At 40.9% G+C, this 19,628-nt stretch overlaps 1 protein-coding gene across 1 annotated transcript in view; it reads right to left on the reverse strand.

The window, feature by feature from the left end:
* Positions 1 to 3,019: 3,019 nt before the first annotated feature.
* The window catches only part of LOC117505302 (eukaryotic initiation factor 4A-I), a 38,707-nt gene continuing 22,098 nt past the window's right edge, over positions 3,020 to 19,628 (reverse strand). Inside the window, exons 7-11 of the mRNA XM_034164940.1 lie at positions 17,345 to 17,488; positions 17,011 to 17,148; positions 8,625 to 8,714; positions 5,899 to 5,978; positions 3,020 to 4,746 (exon numbers count right to left, since the gene is read on the reverse strand). Coding sequence (XP_034020831.1) covers positions 4,602 to 4,746; positions 5,899 to 5,978; positions 8,625 to 8,714; positions 17,011 to 17,148; positions 17,345 to 17,488 — 597 coding nt within the window. The 3' untranslated portion in view covers positions 3,020 to 4,601. The remainder of the gene's footprint in view (positions 4,747 to 5,898; positions 5,979 to 8,624; positions 8,715 to 17,010; positions 17,149 to 17,344; positions 17,489 to 19,628) is intronic.

Raw genomic sequence — 19,628 nt, forward strand, 5'->3', positions numbered from 1 at the left:
GTCCAGTTTTTCAGAAGTGATAATTCACATAATTTTGGGGGGAGCGAGTTAATTTTGTGATGACTTGTTTGCAAATGTTATGGTTAGATTTACATTTAGAAAGGAGTTAAAAGGACCTGTTTACAGAAGTTAAAGGTGAAAACAGTTTTGCAAAATGATACAAAATCAATACAACACTGCTGAGCTACTAGTTATAGTGCAATAAGATGTGGAAACACAATGTCAGCACTTTCTATGGAAATTACATTTGTATTTATTTGTGTTAAATGTGTTTTAACAATGTTGTAAAAAAAAAAGGTTTGTATGAATAAATGAATACACATCTCAACAGCATGCATGATGTGTAAATATTTCCCTTTATTAGAAGGACTCGAACTTGTAGGACTTGGGACTCTACTTGAGACTTGTCACTCTTGACTTGGGACTTGCCTGTCTTGACTCAGGACTTGAGGGCAAAGACTTGAGACTTACTTGTGACTTGCAAAAAAATGACTTGGTCACACCTCTGGACAAACAGAAACACAAGTGGGTGCAACTGATCAGGTAGGCCCGCTACCCTGGCCTTTTTTGATTGCTGACACTGTAGCAGCTATACCGACCATTTATGAAATGAATCTCGTCAATTTACATAAGTGTTTTTTTGGGACCCAGAAACAGATGTATCACATGATGCGTTACGTCAGGTAACAGTTAGTAAAGCCGAACAGTCAAAAATGTTTGTAATCCCTACAATCATACATGTTGGTTCCTGTCTGCTACGTGTTTTGCAGCACTCGGGCAGCTGAGCTCAACTCTACCCCCGCAGAAGAAGCCTGACTGCCAGGCAGCTACACCAAAAAAAAAAAAAAAAAAAAACCCCACCATAAATAACATACAGTGCCCCAGACATGTGGTAGAAGCCATGAAAAGCAAAGCACCTTTGACTTATGGTTTTGAATTATAAACCAAATTAATCCAGATAAGTTTATCTACATTAATACCAACTGTCATTTTTACAAAGTGAAAATATAACATGTCTTTTAATTTTAAAATAATGTGCTAATTCTGAAGGATGGGTCAAGATGCATAGAACACTGCAGTCTACTGGATGGCAGCGTGACTAGCGTCTGCCCAAATATCCCAGTCGCTACTTGCGCTAAAAATCACACTTGCTCAGTTTTGCAAATGCTTTTTTTTTTTTAACAGATGAAAAAAAAAAGATATTTATAAATACGCATCTTTGTACAAACCAACACATACGCTACAGTAACTTGTGTATTTTTTTTTTTAACAAATAAATAATCCAGCCAACCAGTGATGAGCAGCAGTGGCAGTTCTACACTGAATTACTCCCCAGGCTAGACCTCCTCTGAGCACCCCGTCCCCCTAAATATGCCCTCACATGCTAAACGTCTGTCATTAGACGCTCTATTAATCATTTAGGGAGGAATGATTAGCTCTTTTATTAAGGTGCATATTTGTCTCAACATTTAGCTCAATATTTGTAAAACCACCTAAAAACAGTTATGCATTTTTAAAGGAGTCTCACCATTTTCTTATTTATATCTGTTGTCAACCGTCAGTCATATTGACTGGTGTGGCACCACAAGGATCATCTTGGTTGACTGTGGATCAATCTTAGATTTACATCCTCTGTGACATTGCTGACATATGAAAACAGACACCTGTTGTAGATGCCAGTGATTCTGCAGTGCTGACTTTCCTTCTTGCCCTGGTTTCATCAGTTTCTGATGACAGTCCGTCCATTTCTGAGTCCTTGTGATATTTTTTCCTGAATTTTTTTTTTTGTGGTTTGTAAGTGACCATTATTTGATTTCACAGCAGTCATATCACCACTGGTTCTGTTCTGTGCAGCTCAGCAAGCAGGAGCACCTACAGCTGCAGGGAGGGAGCACCAATTTGTTAATTCCCCACACAGCGATATGATCACCGCTTTGCAGCACAGATTTTTTTTTCTCAAGTTGTTATGCCGTCCCCTGAAGAAAAAAAAAAAAAAAGCGCCCATCACGTTCAAGCAGCAGACGTCTCTCCACGCATAGCGGTACGTCAATATCTAACGAAGGAAGAGCACATTCAGCACAAGTACTCCCACTTCTGGCACTAACATTTTGATGCTAAAGCTTCTAGACCTTCAGTTATGGACCAGTGTAGCTTTACACATTTCTGCAGTGGGGCAACTTTTAATAAATGAACTTCAAATTTGTGCAAACACTGAATGAAATCAAAGGAGGAACCTCCATCCCAAGGTTTGTTTCTTTTGAAATCCATCTCTTCAAACATATTTGTGATACCATACTTCAGAACAAGTAGTTCAACTCAAAAACTGGTGGCAACTTTTAAAAACACTCCCACCACCTCTGTGTATGAAGAGGTAGTGGGAGTTAAGAACTTCCAAAAACACTAGCATTGCTAAAGGAGAAACCTTTAATTTTTTTTTAAAACACCATTAAAATAAATACTATACAGAATACACTATAGAAACCATACACTGTCTACAAAAAGTGAAAACCACAAGTTTTTAATATATATTTTTAAAAAGAGCACTGATCTGTAATACCAGAATTTTTTTTGTTCTCCAGACCAACACATCCCACCATCTGAATCATTTCCATACAAGTGGAACAGAACTTACAACTCCAGTTCATCTGTGATGCCACTTTTTGGGGGGGAGGGGGTGATAAGTAATGACACCATCTCAATAACTAAAAAAAAAAATAAAAAATAAAAATCTGTAATTGTATCTGATCAGTGATTATTCAAACCATGTACTGAGTGGAGAAAGTGTAATGGTTTTTCTAATTCCCAATTCCTGAGGGCAACAGTAAGTTTTCAAACAATACAACCAACAGTGTCAGGGTGTATGTGAAATATCCAAAAACAGAAGATCAAACTGGTGCACAACTCTATTACAGATTTTACTGTACAGTTTTTATTGAATATGCCCCCACACCACCCCGTTTGTGACATGGTCATAGATTTCACTTCTAGATGTAATAAAAGTACATTTTGTGGCTTTATAACCACTGTTCTGGTTAAATCCTGTGCCCATTACACAAGTTTTCACTCTGCAATAACCAGAACCAATCACAGCCACCTTGCATACAGAACATTCTTTAAACAGTTAGACATCAAGTTAGCAACGTTCAACAAAGCAAATAATGTGGGGGGGACAAAAAAAAAATTTTTTTTTTTAATACTTATTAAAAGTGTTGACAAAGTTTTGCACTCCTGCAGACATGTAACTCACTTCAGGCACATTTTCCCCTTTTGTAAGATAAAAATATAACAATGCTAAATCAGGCTTGAGGAGTGAAAATGCAAAGTTTTTATCCCTTCTAGTTTCTCTGAGTATTTGTCACTTAAACCAGCATTAACAAAACTGACATATTAAGTTATCCACAACACATAAGGTTGGAGTTAATTTTGTCAACGGTAAACACGGGCTGAGCCTGTTCTTTTTGGCTCAACTGGCCCACAAAGATCATTTTTGCCAAGACTGTAAATGGTATGCAACACACACACACACACACACACACACACACACACACACACACACACACACACACACACACACACACACACACACACACACACACACACACACACACACACACACACACACACACACACCTAGAAGGGACAAAAAGGTGCAAAGGGGAAAATGTTAAGGTCTTTAGTTAAGGTAAGCAGAAGTCGACACCAAATCATCCTAATCAGAGCGCACTCTTCCTTCTCCGAGTGCAGTTGGCAATCAAAGGTGGAATTTAAAATCATGCCCATAGCCATTTGGACAGCAACAATATTCTAACAAATCATTCACAGTATATTGGACTTCAAAGCAAGTTATGAATTTCAAGTGTTTCAAATTTAATTTCAGAGCATTCAAAAAGTTGGGCAAACTTAGGAATAATTTAGATGTGGCTCCTCGTGTCCAGATGTGATCATTAAGACCACAAACTGACATGTACAACACCATCACAAATACTATACCATCAATGAAGTCTAGAACCTATAGAGAGACAGGAAGTGATCTGTTCATCTGCCCAACTGTCACACTAATGGGGGGTTAGAGAAACTGTAACAAAATGGTTTTTCCCAATTGGGGGGGCAAGCATTCTGATAAGCCCAAATTTAATAGTAAGTTTTCTGGTAAGAAAGTGATCGTTTAGCTACACTGTTTGCTTTGGTTTTTAGGGTAATAATGGCTTAATTTACTGGCAAATGAAGCTCTTTAGACATTACACTGACAGTTTATAGCCAACAACTTAAAGTACTCAAAATACATGGCCACACAACAATAACCAATTCAACTTCATTTTGGTCCCAATAGCAGTGGACCGCTGGCAGATTGGTAAAATTCCGACATATTTAAACCAATTTTAATGCAAACTAACTTAAGTATGCACTTTTAGCTCATATTTGCTTTCAATACCAATATATCATGGAAACTGCTTTAAATAACCTAAGTCCAAGTATTTATGGTCAAGCAGTACCACTTCCTGAAGAAGTGACATTGTTGGGAATCAAATCACATTGTAAAATAGGTTTGACCTTTAACGTGAGAGGGGTGGTGGGGCATGCATCATTTTATTTATTTATTTTTAGATAAGATCCGCCACATTCATGGGCATCTCCTCAACAGTGGTGTTGTAGAATGTCTCAATATCCCTCAGGGTTCGCTTGTCATCTTCAGTCACCATGTTGATGGCCACTCCTTTCCTGCCAAATCGACCTCCTCGACCAATTCTGTTAAGAAGGAAATAAGATGCAGTGCACTCATGCATTTGCTGAATTCACACCTGGTACTTCAATGTTATTAAGGGACGGCATGAAAAAAAAAAAAAACAGGCTTCTCATTTAATAGTTGTGCAAGTCCAGATGGCTTCACTCACAATCCTCTTTTGCACTCAGTTAATATGAGAACAGTTGACACATATTCAATGACTTGGAAATGTTCATGTATCGATGCCCTGACTTGTCTGAAGAAGACTGAATGTAAAAGTAATTGTTTACATCTGTTATACTATCAAAGGATGCCCTTATGCAACCCATCATCCTGGTTTTCATATTTTTATTATATGAAGTTGTAGAGATGTGCTTTCAGGTTGAGGATAATTTTAGAAATTTTAAAATGGAGAAGCAATTACTTTGTTTGAAATGGGATAATCAAATTAAAATGTATAAAAGCCCAAGAGGGTGAATACTTCAGCAGCATGGCACCTTAGTGATGGCACTGATGCCTCACAGCAAGGTCGTGGGATTGCTTCCTGCCCTTTCCGTGTAGAGTTCGCATGATCTCCCTGCGTTTCCTCCCACAATCAAAAACAATTATTTAGGGTCTGCTCCTTTCTCTGCCCCTGACCAAAGCAGAGTCTCTACATCTGGAGCTGGTCCCCGGGTGCTGTACTGTGGCTGCCCACTGCAGTTAAGATGGGTTAAATGCTGAGGACAAATTGTGTCATATGTACAATATGAAAGGCACTTTACTTCTGCAAAACACAGACTGTATAAGTGCCACGTTATTGTTGGCATTTGAATATCTCACACAAGCTTTCACTAAGAAAAACTTGTTTTTGTGGGAGCTGCTTGTGGAAGCAAACATATGTAGTTTGAATTTATTGAGTGCCTCAGATCAGTGCAAGTCCCACTCTGACATCACAAGATTGCCATGTTTCAGCTGTTTGTTGCCTCACAAGGCCAAGCAACACAACACTGGTAATTTTTTGGCATGTATTTAGTCCACAATTAAAATCAATTCACCATCCTACAAAACAAAACTCATACCATCACAAAACAATGAACAATGTGAAACAGTGGGGGGTGGGGCAGGAGGGGGGGTTGATGACTGCCAAGTATATCCCCCATTGGTTGGCCAACAAGGTTTTGCAGACATTTTACCTGTGGATGTAGTTCTCCCTGTTCGTGGGCAAATCATAGTTTATGACTAGGGAAACTTGTTGCACATCAATGCCTCTGGCCTGAAAAGAGATAAACAATTTCAATCACAGTGCACCTGGGAGTTAAGATGACAGTCAGTTGATAGATCTCAAGTCCAGTGAATATGTCAACTGAGAAAGGATGTGCTGGAATCAACAATGCTAATCAAAGAAAATTTGACATTCCTGATATGGTGAACTCTGAGCATCAGGACAATCTGGTGCATAAGTAGACACACAAACCAGAAATCTATCAAAACTGCTCAAAAACACTAACCTTCTCAGTCACCTGTAACCAGAGTGATTCTGAGTTCTGTCCTGTGCATTGCCAACATTTCCTGTATATTCGTTTTATGAACTGGTCTAACCTTACACAAGTAAGGTTAGACCTTACTTGTGTGAAGTCTCTTGAGCAACTTTTTTGTGATTTGGTGCTATATAAATGAAATAAACAAATTAAATTCTAAAAGTGTTTTTGACTTCAAAACGCACTGTCTTATGAGTTGTCATCTTATCCCACAGCCATCTTTGACAATCTCCTGATACAAAGCAAGTCTCCAGACAGGCCTGGTGAAATTACTAGTTAACACGGTTTTAAAAAGGAATAGTTTGGACCATGTATCATCCTTACTTATCACGTTAAGGGGTAACATATGTCACATGTCATAGAATCCAACAGACAGACCTTGTTTGACCTTTACTTTGGAGACCAAGCATTCACCACTGTCAACACTATTCCATTTATTAATCCTATTAGCTCAACCAATAATTTGCCAAAATTGGAGTAACTTAACTTTTGACCCCTGTACAAAATGACACTGACCTTTGTCACCATTCTTGCTGTTTTTATCCCGTAACTCCACAGAATTCAGTCACATAGTCCAAACCTTGCAGATTCAACCTTGCAGATGAATTCACAGAGTCTTGCCTTTGTCCACGTCCTGCTCCAAACGTTCACTTAAACCTATTTTTTACACCACTATCAAGATCTTTATCACTGTCGTCATCCTCTCTCTCGATGTTAATGATGTCGCTCAACAGCCCAAACTTGTAGAAAATCGAAAAGTCCGCGTCCGGTTACTTTCATTGAGTTTTGATATTACAGAGATTCTGTTTGGCTGAAAGTTCACTGTTGTAGAAAAACCTGATATGGAAAAACCTGATATAACCAATGACGCCGCGTGTTTTAGCAAAGCTATTCTGGTTCCCCTGGATGAGGACAGGTTCAACAAGCACGGTTGTCCCCGCTGCACCCCTCCCCTCAGTTTGTCTCAACGGATTTATGTAGATCTCAGAAATGGCCCAGAAATCCATAAAAAGTCAAAAATCTGCAGATCTATGGAAAATTCTCAACCCTGCTGGGACAAATACTCAATTCTCCTCAGCACTGCCAATATCATGTGTTGCACAGACCGATGTTGAATTCAGAAATGTAACAATTTGCTTTATTATGATTCTAATTTCATTGTCACATATGATGCAATGGTTACAGTTATTAATATTCTGTCAGTTTTCTTTCCCCCATTTGTGTTCACTTTTTCCTTTAAACTGTGACTACGTTTACATGTCGTTAATATTCAGGTTACGGTCAATATTCCGGTTTCTGAATCATTAGGAATAACCTGTTTACATGCTTAAGTAGACAGAGTTACTCCTGTATACATGGTCACTGGTATCATCTGGAATATCATCATCTAAACAGCAACGCACATCTTCCACCGGTGCTTGATTTGGTTTGGCGTTCGTGTAATCCCGCTTCGTGTAAAACCCCTCACTACACACTTTTCTCAAACAGGCATTAACATTTTCTCTCCTGTGTAAACACTCTTTCTTCTGGGTGAGAAGATTATAAACAGACACGCAGAACACAATGTGCGTGCTCTCGATTCGCTCACTGCCTCCAGAGGTACGGATGCGGGACCCGCAAAGAATCCAAGTCATGGCCACGGAGCTCTGCGGCTGCAGTTACCGAGACCCTGCGGCGCTGTGGATTTTTCCGCAAGAAATCTATCCTTGTGGGCTGCCTCTGCCTCAAAATAGTCTCTGGACCTGTTGCCAGATTTGGCGCATCTCCGCACAGCAGAGAGGGGGGCGGTGTGAGTGGCCCGCTCGGCGCTTACCGAGCCCGCAGACTCAGTAAGCACATCGGAGACAGAGCAATCGCGGTGATGCCGACCAGTGCCGCGACCGACTCGCCTGATAAGGACGCAGAATACAATGCGCTGTTTACCTCTGCTTCTGTGGCGTCTGGTGGGTTGCGCGCGCCACATAGAAGTAGTTGCTGTACTCAAACGACCAAGATTCCTTGCGGATAGGACATGCGCAGAACACAAAATAATGTTCCTTTCTATGGGGAAATCCCGATGCGCGTTTATATGACCTGATATTCGGGTTAGAAAAGGAGTAACCCAGGGGTCTTATTCGGGTTTTTAAAAACTGGAATATGAGCATATTCTGGTTTTTGCGGGTGTTTACAATGGCCGTGCGCAACCGGATTATTGCTAATATTCCGGTTATGAAAGGGTTATTGGCTGCATGTAAACGTAGTCACTGATGGAAGACAGGTCCCTGATAAAGAAAATTTGAAATATGACTGTATTCCTACTTGTTTTCCAATTCCCTCTCTTTTTCTGTGATAAGTTTCATTTACATACAATAAGTCTCGTGCCAAGAACATAGCGCACCTACCAGCAAATCAGTTGTGATAAGAACACGACTGGAGCCCGAGCGAAATTCCCTCATGATCAAGTCTCTTTCCTTTTGGTCCATGTCACCATGCTGGAGAGGAGGAGAAACAAAAAAAAAACAAAATGACAAGAGAGTCTCAGAAGTAGAGAAAGCTTAAGAACCCATAAAATTGTTTGCGGATCAGGTGACCAAAGAGTCAAACAGAAAAGGTGAAATTTTGCTGCAGCAGTGAACCAAATCCTGCTCAAAGTCCAATGAACTTAAGACACTGCAGCCTCTAGATCTGGGGTTTTCAAAGTGTGAGCGAGCAAGCCCCCCCCCCCCCCCCCCCCGAGAACAAATTAATAGCTGCCCCCCAGACACACACAATTTCAATACCCTCCAGTGTTATTTATTCTTTTACACATTTTAGTATTTGTGTGTTTTTAAGGAACTGTCTATGCATTTACACATTTCTATTCTTTCACACATTTTACACCCTTTTCAAACATTTTAACATATATAATAAGGGATGGGTATTGATAAGGAATTGGATTGATAAGATTTTCTGTGTGCTAAAATTAGACTTTACAGGTTTTCTATGTCAATAACATTTTATTGAGTCTTAAAGTAAATAAATATGAAATTAGTCACTGGATCTCTGGACATAATGGCACAAATCTAACTCCATATCTGAGCTGAACTCAGCCGGCTCTGCTGCAAGTCAACATTAATGTAATTCATAAAGAACGCAGCACATCTCATTTTGGGAGGGAAAAAAAAACAAAAAACAAAACATTTTAGTCTGTTATCTACATTACGTTTGGAAAGAGGTGTCATTTGATTTAAACAGTGATTCACTTTTGAAGTTATTAATTCCGGCCAGACTAACAGCGTTTGGAGCTGTGCGAACGGAACGGAGGATGATTCTCGTTTCTTTCCTGCAACAAGAAAAGAGTCCCAGTTAGTGACTTTAATCCACACAAAAGTGACTCACGTTTAACATTTTTAAAATGGCTTTGAGAGGGGTTAAGAAGCGGACTTGTCGCTTCTGAAAAGCAGCGAAGCAATGAACCAACGAAGTAGTGGATTGGAGTACTGCGTCGTTTCAAGTCTCAAAGCGGAGCCGTTACAGAAGCAGTTGACAACGTAAAGAAATGATTATTTTCCCGATAAAACACCCTCAAAAACAACAACTGCTCTGAAGGACCGATAAGGGAATCGTTAAGCAAAAAGGCTATTGATGTTGGTGGATCGAATCTTTTGATTATTCTCAAAAAGAACTGGTTCATGATACCCATCCGTGGCGCCACACGTGGCAACCCCCCCCAGGGGAGCGCACCACACAGTTTGAAAGCCACTGCTCTAGCTTGAATAAGCTTTTTTTTTTTTTTTTTTTTTTTAATTATATGGCTGCAACGCTAGGTGCACTGATGGGCTGATTTCCCGTCTGAAATTTTCCCACATCAGACTGATTACCATGCCGATCGGTCCAGAATACATATCAGATTTGCGACTTTAAGATGAAGTCTGAAGCCAGGTGTCAGCCCATGGAGCTGACAAGATGCAGGATCTCTGGAGGTGAAGACAGAGTTTCACGCAAAGAAGAAACTTTTCTCACGAAGATGGAAGTGTAGAACCAGTGTAACAGTTTATCTTCCCCCTGGATAACTTCCCCCCAGGGAAAGAAGTTGTCCTAGGATATCTTAACACCCAGCCCCCCCCATGTCTTGCCAAAACGAAGTTTGGAAAGACATGTTTGTCAGTGTGTATGTTTTTTTGTTTGTTTTGTCTAATCATTGCATATTTTTTTCACCTCGCTGTGCAGCACACAGTTTACATCAGACTCAACTTCACAGATACCAGCCCTAGCAAGTTATCTTTCAGTACACAAAAGAATCAAGCTCAAGGTCAAAGTCACAGGAAGGTCAAACACTAAATTCAACTAAACAACTTTCCTGGTTGCAATTTTTGAAATTTTGCCTTCAAATTTGGCATGAACATAGTGATAGGCTTACAAGCCATTACCTGGGATAAGTGATTGACCTTGACCTTCAGTGTTTCACTTGAGGTGAAATGTCACTTAAATTCAGTCAAACCAGCTTATAGCCCTAGTGAATAAGATTTGATATTTTTAATTCTTTCCCCTGCTGAACACATTTTCATTAATTCTTTCCCCTGCTGAGCTGCTCATCCAATGAGAATCACACTATTTCAATTTAATGTTACATTTACAGTGAGGAAAATAAGTATTTGAACACACTGCAATTTCGCAAGTTCTCCCACTTAGAAATCATGGATGGGTCTGAAATTTTCAGCTTAGGTGCATGTCCACTGTGAGAGACAAAAAAAAAAAAAAAAAAAAAAGGAATCTGGAAATCACAATGTGTGATTTTTTTAATTTATTTGCATGTTACTGCTGCAAATAAGTATTTGAACACCTGCCAATCAGCAGAAATTCTGGCCCTCAAAGGCCTGTTAGTCTGCCTCTAAAAAGTCCACCTCCACTCCACTTATTATTCCAAATTAGAAGCACCTACTTGAGGTCGTTAGCTGCATAAAGACGCCTGTCCACCCCACACAATCAGTAAGACTCCAACTACTAACATGGCCAAGACCAAAGAGCTGTCCAAAGACACCAGAGACAAAATTGTAGACCTCCACAAAGCTGGAAAGGGCTACGGGGCAACTGCCAAGCAGCTTGGTGAAAAAAGATCAACTGTTGGAGCAATTATTAGAAAATGGAAGAAGCTAAACATGACTCTCAATCTCCCTCGGACTCCATGCAAGAGCCCACCTCGAGGCGTATCAATGATCCCAAGAAAGGTGAGGAATCAGCCCAGAACTGCACGGGAGGAGCTGGTCAACGACCTGAAGAGAGCTGGCACCACTATTTCCAAAGTTACTGTGGGTAATACACTAAGACACCATGGGTTAAAATCATGCATGGCACGGAAGGTTCCCCTGCTTAAACCAGCACATGTCCAGGCCCGTCTTAAGTTTGCCCACAACCATTTGGATGATCCAGAGGAGTCATGGGAGAAAGTTATGGGGTCAGATGAGACCAAAATAGAACTTTTTGGTCTTAATTCCACTCGCCGTGCTCGGAGGAAGAAGAATGCTGAGTACCATCCCAAAAACACCGTCCCTACTGTGAAGCATGGGGGTGGAAGCATCATGCTTTGGGGGTGTTTTTCTGCACATGGGACAGGACGACTGCACTGTATTAAGGAGAGGATGACCGGGGCCATGTATTGCGAGATTTTTGGGGAACAACCTCCTTCCCTCAGTTAGAACATTGAAGATGGGTCGTGGATGGGTCTTCCAACATGACAATGACCCGAAGCACATCAAGGTTCTGGAGTGGCCTAGCCAGTCTCCAGACCTAAACCCAATAGAAAATCTTTGTAGGGAGCTCAAACTCTGTTTCTCAGCGACAGCCCAGTAACCTGGCTGATCTAGAGAAGATCCGTGTGGAGGAATGGGCCAAAATCCCTGTTGCACTGTGTGTAAACCTGGTGAAAAACTACAGGAAACATTTGACCTCTGTAACTGCAAACAAAGGCTACTGTACCAAATATTAACACTGATTTTCACAGGTGATCAAATACTTATTTGCAGCAGTAACATAAAAATAAATTATATATATATATATATATATATATATATATATATATATATATATATATATATATATATATATATATATATATATATATATATATATATATATATATATATATATATATATATATATATATATATATATATAAAAAATCATACATTGTGATTGTGAGCTGTAGCTTAGCATGGCGGACGAAGAGCTAATTCAGCAAGCACCGTCTTTGCTGAAGGCAAATGCTTGGGCGTATTTTGGATTTTATTATTTGCTGCGTAAGGAGTTTGACATGACTTATGCAGTGTGCAAAATGAAAGTCAAGTACTTTGGAAACGCTTCAAATCCGCAAGCCCACATGCTACGCTATCACCCAGAGCTAAAAGAAGTGGAGCAGCGGTATCTGCCGACTACTGACCAGCGCTTCGCTAAACTGCCAGCCAACTCTGGCCAAATCGGAGCTCGGCGCCCACGTCAGAGCGCTGCAGCTTCTGGGAATTGTAGTCCTGATGTGACGACAGCGGTTCCTGACTCTCTCCGGGCGCTGGATGGAAAACGTGGAGTGGATTTTAAGATACTCAGGCCTATTCAAAGATGTCAGTCTGTCAAACCGACAGAAGTCTTCAGTTTGGGTCTTATTAACATCAGATCTTTGTCCTCAAAATCCCTGTTGATTAACGATCTAATTATGGATCATCATTTGGACATGATTGCGTTATGTGAAACCTGGCTCAAACCCACAGCTGTTCTTCCTCTGAATGAGGCATTCCCACCAGGGTACACATTCAGTCACATGTCTCGTTGTGCGAAGCAAGGCGGGGGTGTTGCTTTTATCTATAAATCCAAGTTTACCTTCTTAACTGTCGGGGGGCATAAATATAATTTGTTTGAGCATCTGACTGTCCGCTCTGCCCATGATGCTACATATTGTCAGGGTCAGAAGTATGGAAATCAGTCATGCCATGTTGTCACTGTTTATAGGCCTCCTGGCCCATATTCTGAATTTTTAGATGAATTTGGTGCATTCATCTCTAGCCTGTCAGCTAGTGTGGACAACATTTTGATTATTGGTGATTTTAATATTCACATAAATAAGCCCTCTGATCCCCTTTGCAAGTCATTTATGGAACTTGTGGATGCGCTGGGATTCCAGCAATGCATTCAGGATTCAACGCATACTAGTGGAAATACCCTTGATCTGGTACTCACACGTGGCCTTGCTGTCACAAACATTGACATTTTGCCTCGGTGATCTCTGACCACTCATTTGTTAGGTGTGCATTTATGTTGCCGCGCCTAGTGGATCGAAAGCCTTGTCTTTCTTTGCGGCGACGCATTACTCCTTCAATTATGATAGAACTCGAAGCCAGACTGCCTGAAATTTTGGCCTCGGGGTTAGAGAATATTCAATCAGTGGATAGTCTTGTGGATGGCTTGAACTCAGCGCTCAAGGCCACACTGGACAAGGTTGCGCCTCCTCTCTTAAGGACACTCCTTCCCAAGGCATACTCACCTTGGTTTAATGGTTACCTGCGTGACCTTAGGCAGAAGGCTCGAGGTTTTGAACGGAAATGGTGTAGTTCTAAGTTAGAGGTGTTCCATCTTGCATGGCGAGATGCTGTCTTGGATTATAAGCAGGCACTACTGGCTACAAAGCGTGCCTATTATTCTGATTTGATTAATAAAAATAAGCATAATTCCAAGATTTGTTTGAAACTGTAGCACTTCTTATTCATGGACAGCCACCTGTTATTCACTCTCCTTTTTCAGCACAGGACTTCTTGGATTACTTTGAGAAGAAAATTGAGGATATTAGGTTCAGTATATCTCAGCAGGCTTTGGCCCAACCACTGCATACTGCTGTGGAGGTGGATGTGCCCACTGAGGTGGTATCCAGATTTACAGATTTTGATGGTATCTCGCTAGGTGCACTCACGAAGCTCGTGACGTCTACTAAAAGCACAACCTGTTTATTTGATCCCATACCAACAAAACTGTTTAAGGACCTGTGGCCCATTCTTGGACAAACTGTGCTGGAAATTATAAATCTCTCATTAACTTCTAGATCTGTTCCTAAGTGTTTTAAGTCTGCAGTGATCAAACCATTACTTAAAAAAATGTAATCTCGACCCTAGTGTATTGAAGAATTATAGACCGATATCAAATCGGTCATGTTGTTCTAAAATCCTGGAAAAAGTGGTCTCGCGACAGCTCGTGGACTACCTCACTGAGAATAGTCTTTTTGAGCCACTGCAGTCTGTTTTTAGAAAATTTCACTCCACAGAGACAGCACTTACTAAAGTAGTGAATGACCTTTTGCGAGCAATGGACTCGGATATCACTACAGTCCTGGTGCTGCTGGATCTTAGTGCTGCATTTGATACTGTGGATTACCATATTCTACTCAATAGGCTGAAAAATCACTTTGGGATTACTGGAACTGCTCTTGCATGGTTGACGTCGTACCTGTCCAGTCGTTCCTACTGTGTATTGTGTAATGGAACCTCCTCCGATCGTAGAGACATGAAGTTTGGGGTTCCTCAGGGATCCGTTTTGGGCCCCTTGCTTTTTTCTCTTTATGTAGCACCCCTCGGGAATACATTGCGGCATTTTGGGATTCCCTTTCATTGCTATGCTGATGACACTCAATTGTATATGCCAATAACTGCTGGTAATCTTACTCACATAAAATCCTTGGAAGATTGTCTTGCATCAGTAAGAAGTTGGATGTCTAGCAACTTCCTACTTTTAAATTCTGATAAGACTGAAGTTATGGTTTTTGGTCCAGCGAGATATCGGCATCAATTTGATCAGCTAGCATTTAGCTTAGGTCCGTGTGTTATACATCATACGGATAAAGTGAGGAACCTTGGAGTAATTTTTGATCCTGCTTTGTCCTTTGATCTCCACATTAGAGACATTACAAGGACTGCCTTCTTCCATTTGCGAAATATAGCGAGGATTCGTCCTATTCTGTCTATGGCTGATGCTGAGACTTTGATTCATGCGTTTGTCTCTTCTAGATTGGACTATTGTAATGCTCTATTCTCTGGCTTACCGCAGTCCAGGATCAGGGGTCTTCAATTGGTTCAGAATGCTGCTGCCAGACTTTTGACACGGAGCAGAAAGTTTGACCACATTAGGCCAATCTTGGCATCCCTGCACTGGCTTCCTGTTTCTGCAAGATCGGATTTTAAAGTACTGATTTTAGTTTATAAAATTGTTCATGGACTTGCACCTCCCTATCTGGCTGACTTGATAAGCCCCTATGTACCAGCTCGGGCCCTGCGTTCTCAGGGTGCAGGACTTCTGTGTGTTCCCAGGGTGAATAAAAAGTCTGCCGGTCACAGAGCTTTTTCCTATCGTGCCCCAGCTCTGTGGAACGATCTGCCGGCACACATTCGGCAGTTGGACACTGTGAAGACCTTTAAATCACGTTTAAAGACTCATTTATTTTCCCTGTTTTATCATTAGTGTTATGTGCTTTTAATCTTGTATTCTTTTACTGCTGTTTTTCTTTTATGGTTTTTATTGTTTTAAATTTTTAATTGTTTTTTATGTTGTGACGCGCCTTGAGACGATTTTGTCGTGAATTGGCGCTATATAAATTAATAAATTTGATTTGAACTCTGAACGAGCAAAGCAAATAATTAAATTTACATTTAGAATCACTTGATTAACCATGTCAAGCTGCATTTTCTTAAACTTTTTTTTTTTTAAGTAATATAACTATTTCTCAGAGCTCTGAATCGAAAATCGATTCTGAATCGAATCGTCACCCCAAGAATCGGAATTAAATTGAATCGTGAGTTGTTGTACGATTCACATCCCTAATGTATACTGCAGGTGATCAGCTCAGAGGCAGGGCCCACATGAACCAAGGTGACAACATTCCCCTCAAACAAGAAATTTAAAAGCAAAATAAATCAAACAGCTAAACAAAGAAATTACGAGCGGCGGCAAGGACCATTCTCAGCGTGAATTATATGACACTGACGAGTTTGAACTGGAGAAACAGCAAGCAAGTTCGAAGTGGACATGCAAAGTGTCGATGCAGCCATATAATAAATTAAACTTGCTTGCTCAGTCTGTGTGGGAATAATCTGTCTTTTGTACGGTCAACACCTCAGTCTGCTATCTTCCAGTACAGATCTTGCACTCTGTTCTTCCATTCGCTCAACACGGCCAAACCACTGGAGCCAGCTGTTTGCACACTGCACCCCATTTTGTTCTTCCTTTTATCATGGCACAGGGGTTGATGATGAATCAGGTCCCTTACAGGTAATTGCCCCTCCTACCACTCGCAAATGACGAATAAGCCCATGTCTGGATAAATTTTCAATAGAGACCTGTAGCCTTTGAGTTTTATGAAGATGACATTTATCCAGGATAACCATTTACTCAAGTGACAGAACACAGTGACATATTCCAAGTGCTGTAAGACTTTTGGTCAAAAAAATGTAAATGAGTGATTCAGTGCCATGCAAGTGTATTTATTCACAAATCAGTAGTTCGTGCAATAAGTCCAGGCACATCCTCGGCACTGTGGAAACACACTGATGGGTTCATCACACTGCACAGCAGCAGAGTTTTGAATGAAATACACACCAGAGTTTACCCAATGATCTCACTGAGGAGCCAAAATATCATAGCTGGCAATTTAAAGTAGTTTGAGGTAGTTTCTGTGTCATGAAAACCGCTCTAATTTTGAAGCATACAAGTGAAATCCACTACAGAAATAGATACAAACAAATTACTTTAAGTGAAGACTCCATTCTGTGATGTTCTTACCAGAGCAGAGACTGTAAAGTCTCTGGCATGCATCTTTTCAGTGAGCCAGTCCACTTTCCTCCTGGTATTGATGAAGATGACAGCTTGTGTGATCGTCAGGGTTTCATACAGATCACAGAGTGTGTCTAGCTTCCACTCCTACAAACACAAAATTCACAGTGTTACAACACCTGTTTTAAACAGCCTTCACACAAATAGTGACACTGATTCAGAGGGCAAAGAGTACTAGTTTTCATTCACCAGAATGCACCAAGTGATTTCATACAGAGGTGGATCAGTTAAAATAAAAACAACACACAAAAGTTCTCCAAATAAACCCAAATGTTTTACTCACCTCTTTCTCAACATTAATGTAGAACTGTCGGATACCCTCCAGGGTTAGCTCCTCTTTCTTCACCAAGATTCGGACAGGTTCCCGCATGAACTTCTTTGTGACCTCCAAGACATCAGTTGGCATAGTGGCTGACAAGAGTACAACCTGGAAGTCAGAAAGAAAACATCAGAAATCTTCACAGCAAAATAAGTGTGTACACTAGTGATGGGTCCAACAACACCGATGCGTTGGCGCATGCGTCAAGCTCAGAGCAAAACCCCTTGTCAGTGTGCGTATCACTAAGAAAGTCATGTGACTGATACAGGAACTGTTTCGAACTGACGCAAACTGTGTTTATATGGAAGCATATCTGTCAACACCTAGCAACATTTCTAGACCCCAGATTTAAATCACCCGGGTTCTGCATTTCCTCCAAGTCCAATGAGGCCATCAGTAGACTGCGGTCAGAATGTGCGTCTGTAATCGGACATGCAAATGAGCCCCAGCCCGGACCGTCTTCACAACAGCTCTCTGCACCCACTTCAGGCATGTTATTCAGCATTATTTGTTGTCTGGAAATCATGTACTAAAATGCCAATTTGTTGTTTGTTACATAACCTTTGGCAACATTGACATCAAAGTGAGCAGGCAGACCAAAAGTGCCACAGCTGATGCCATCCAGGAGGTGCAGAGATACATAATCTTTTGTCTTTTGGATTTAGCATTTACTGTAGTTTTCCTTTAGCGCAAGTCACAGGTGTTCCTGCACCTGTTTGGGAGGCCCTGTGACATATATACTGACAAGAAAAAAGTAGGAAAAAAAACGTTTGTTGTTAATAACAGTAATTAGAACTTTAACTTTATACAGGATTTCGCCTGTATAAAGGGTGGGGGATAATTGGGTGAAATTTCATGAGATTTGAAAAATATTAAGCACTGCCTCCAGGCCTGTTTTTTTTGTGATGTGCAAGTGACATTTTAAGTTATGGACTGGATACATTAGTTCATTAGTGGCAGATTTTGTTACATCTGCCTCAGGTCGCATTTTAAAGGCATTCATCAACATAGACTTCCTCATCAAGGACCAACAGAGTGGGAGGATGACCCGTCATTCGTCCTGGATAACATTTCTGCTATCAGTGATTTTGCTGAGCAAGGAGTTGCATTTATTCAGGATTACAATCAGATTCTAATAAAGGATGAACAGCAGCGCCGCCTGCTGCAAGTTGAGTGGCATTGACGTTAGTTCAGAATCAGAACAATATGCCACTCCCCATGACCGTTTGTTTTCACATTACTATTGCTGGTTTGCGTGAATATGCTCAACTATTGCAATTTCCATCCCATGTGTGGAGGTGGTTAGAATAGTCGTATCAAAATAAAATTTTGCACAAAACATTTTCTCATCAAGAAAGATGAGAAATGCTGTGTCCAGAAATGCTGAAGGCTCTGGAGGGACTGTCTTGGATGAGACGTCTCTTCAACATTGCGTTGAGGTCTGGGACAGTACCTAAGGAGTGACAAACTGGGGTGGTGGCCCCCATATTTAAGAAGGGGATCAGAGAGCTCCAGCAGGAGTCTAGCTCCTGCTGGAGCTGTTGCCCCCACAATCTGATACCTGGATAAGTGGTTGAAGATGAGTGATTTTCCTCATCAAGATGAACAATGCACTCAGGAAAATATGGTGCCTTGAAGTGTTTATTTCAATTTATTTGATATTTATAGAACTAAATCACAATTAAGCTGCCTCAAGGTGCTACCAACCCCTGGAGCAAGCACACAGGCGACAGTAATAAGCGAAAAACTCCCTCTGATGATTTGAGGAAGAAACCTCAAGCATACTAGACTGAAAGGGGTGACCCTCTGCTTGGGCCATGCAACCGACATACTTGACAATACAAATATACAGGAAATTTGGGAGTCCATGCTGGTGTCCAGGACAGGATGCTGGCTGGGGAGGGGTTGGGGTCCACAGATCCCATCTATTTCATGATCATTACAGAAGGAGACACCCACTCCCACTTTTGGATGGAGCTGCACCTCGGACAGAGAGAAAGAAACAGAATCAGGCGGCAGAAAGACAACAAATACAGTATAATTTGTCAGCATTAAGCAACAAGAAAAACAGAAGAAATACTAAGGTGATCACCAGCCACTAGCACTAAGCTTCACTAAAAGACCCAGAATTTAGATAAAGTTGAGGTCGTGACCCACTCTGTTTATACACACACACACACACAAAAAAATTTAAAAGGGTAGGAAGCATAGCACCATACTATGCCAGTATGCTAGCCATATAAAAAGG

The sequence above is a fragment of the Thalassophryne amazonica genome, chromosome 23 (genome assembly GCF_902500255.1).
Source record: "Thalassophryne amazonica chromosome 23, fThaAma1.1, whole genome shotgun sequence".
NCBI classification, from domain to species: Eukaryota; Metazoa; Chordata; class Actinopteri; order Batrachoidiformes; family Batrachoididae; genus Thalassophryne; species Thalassophryne amazonica.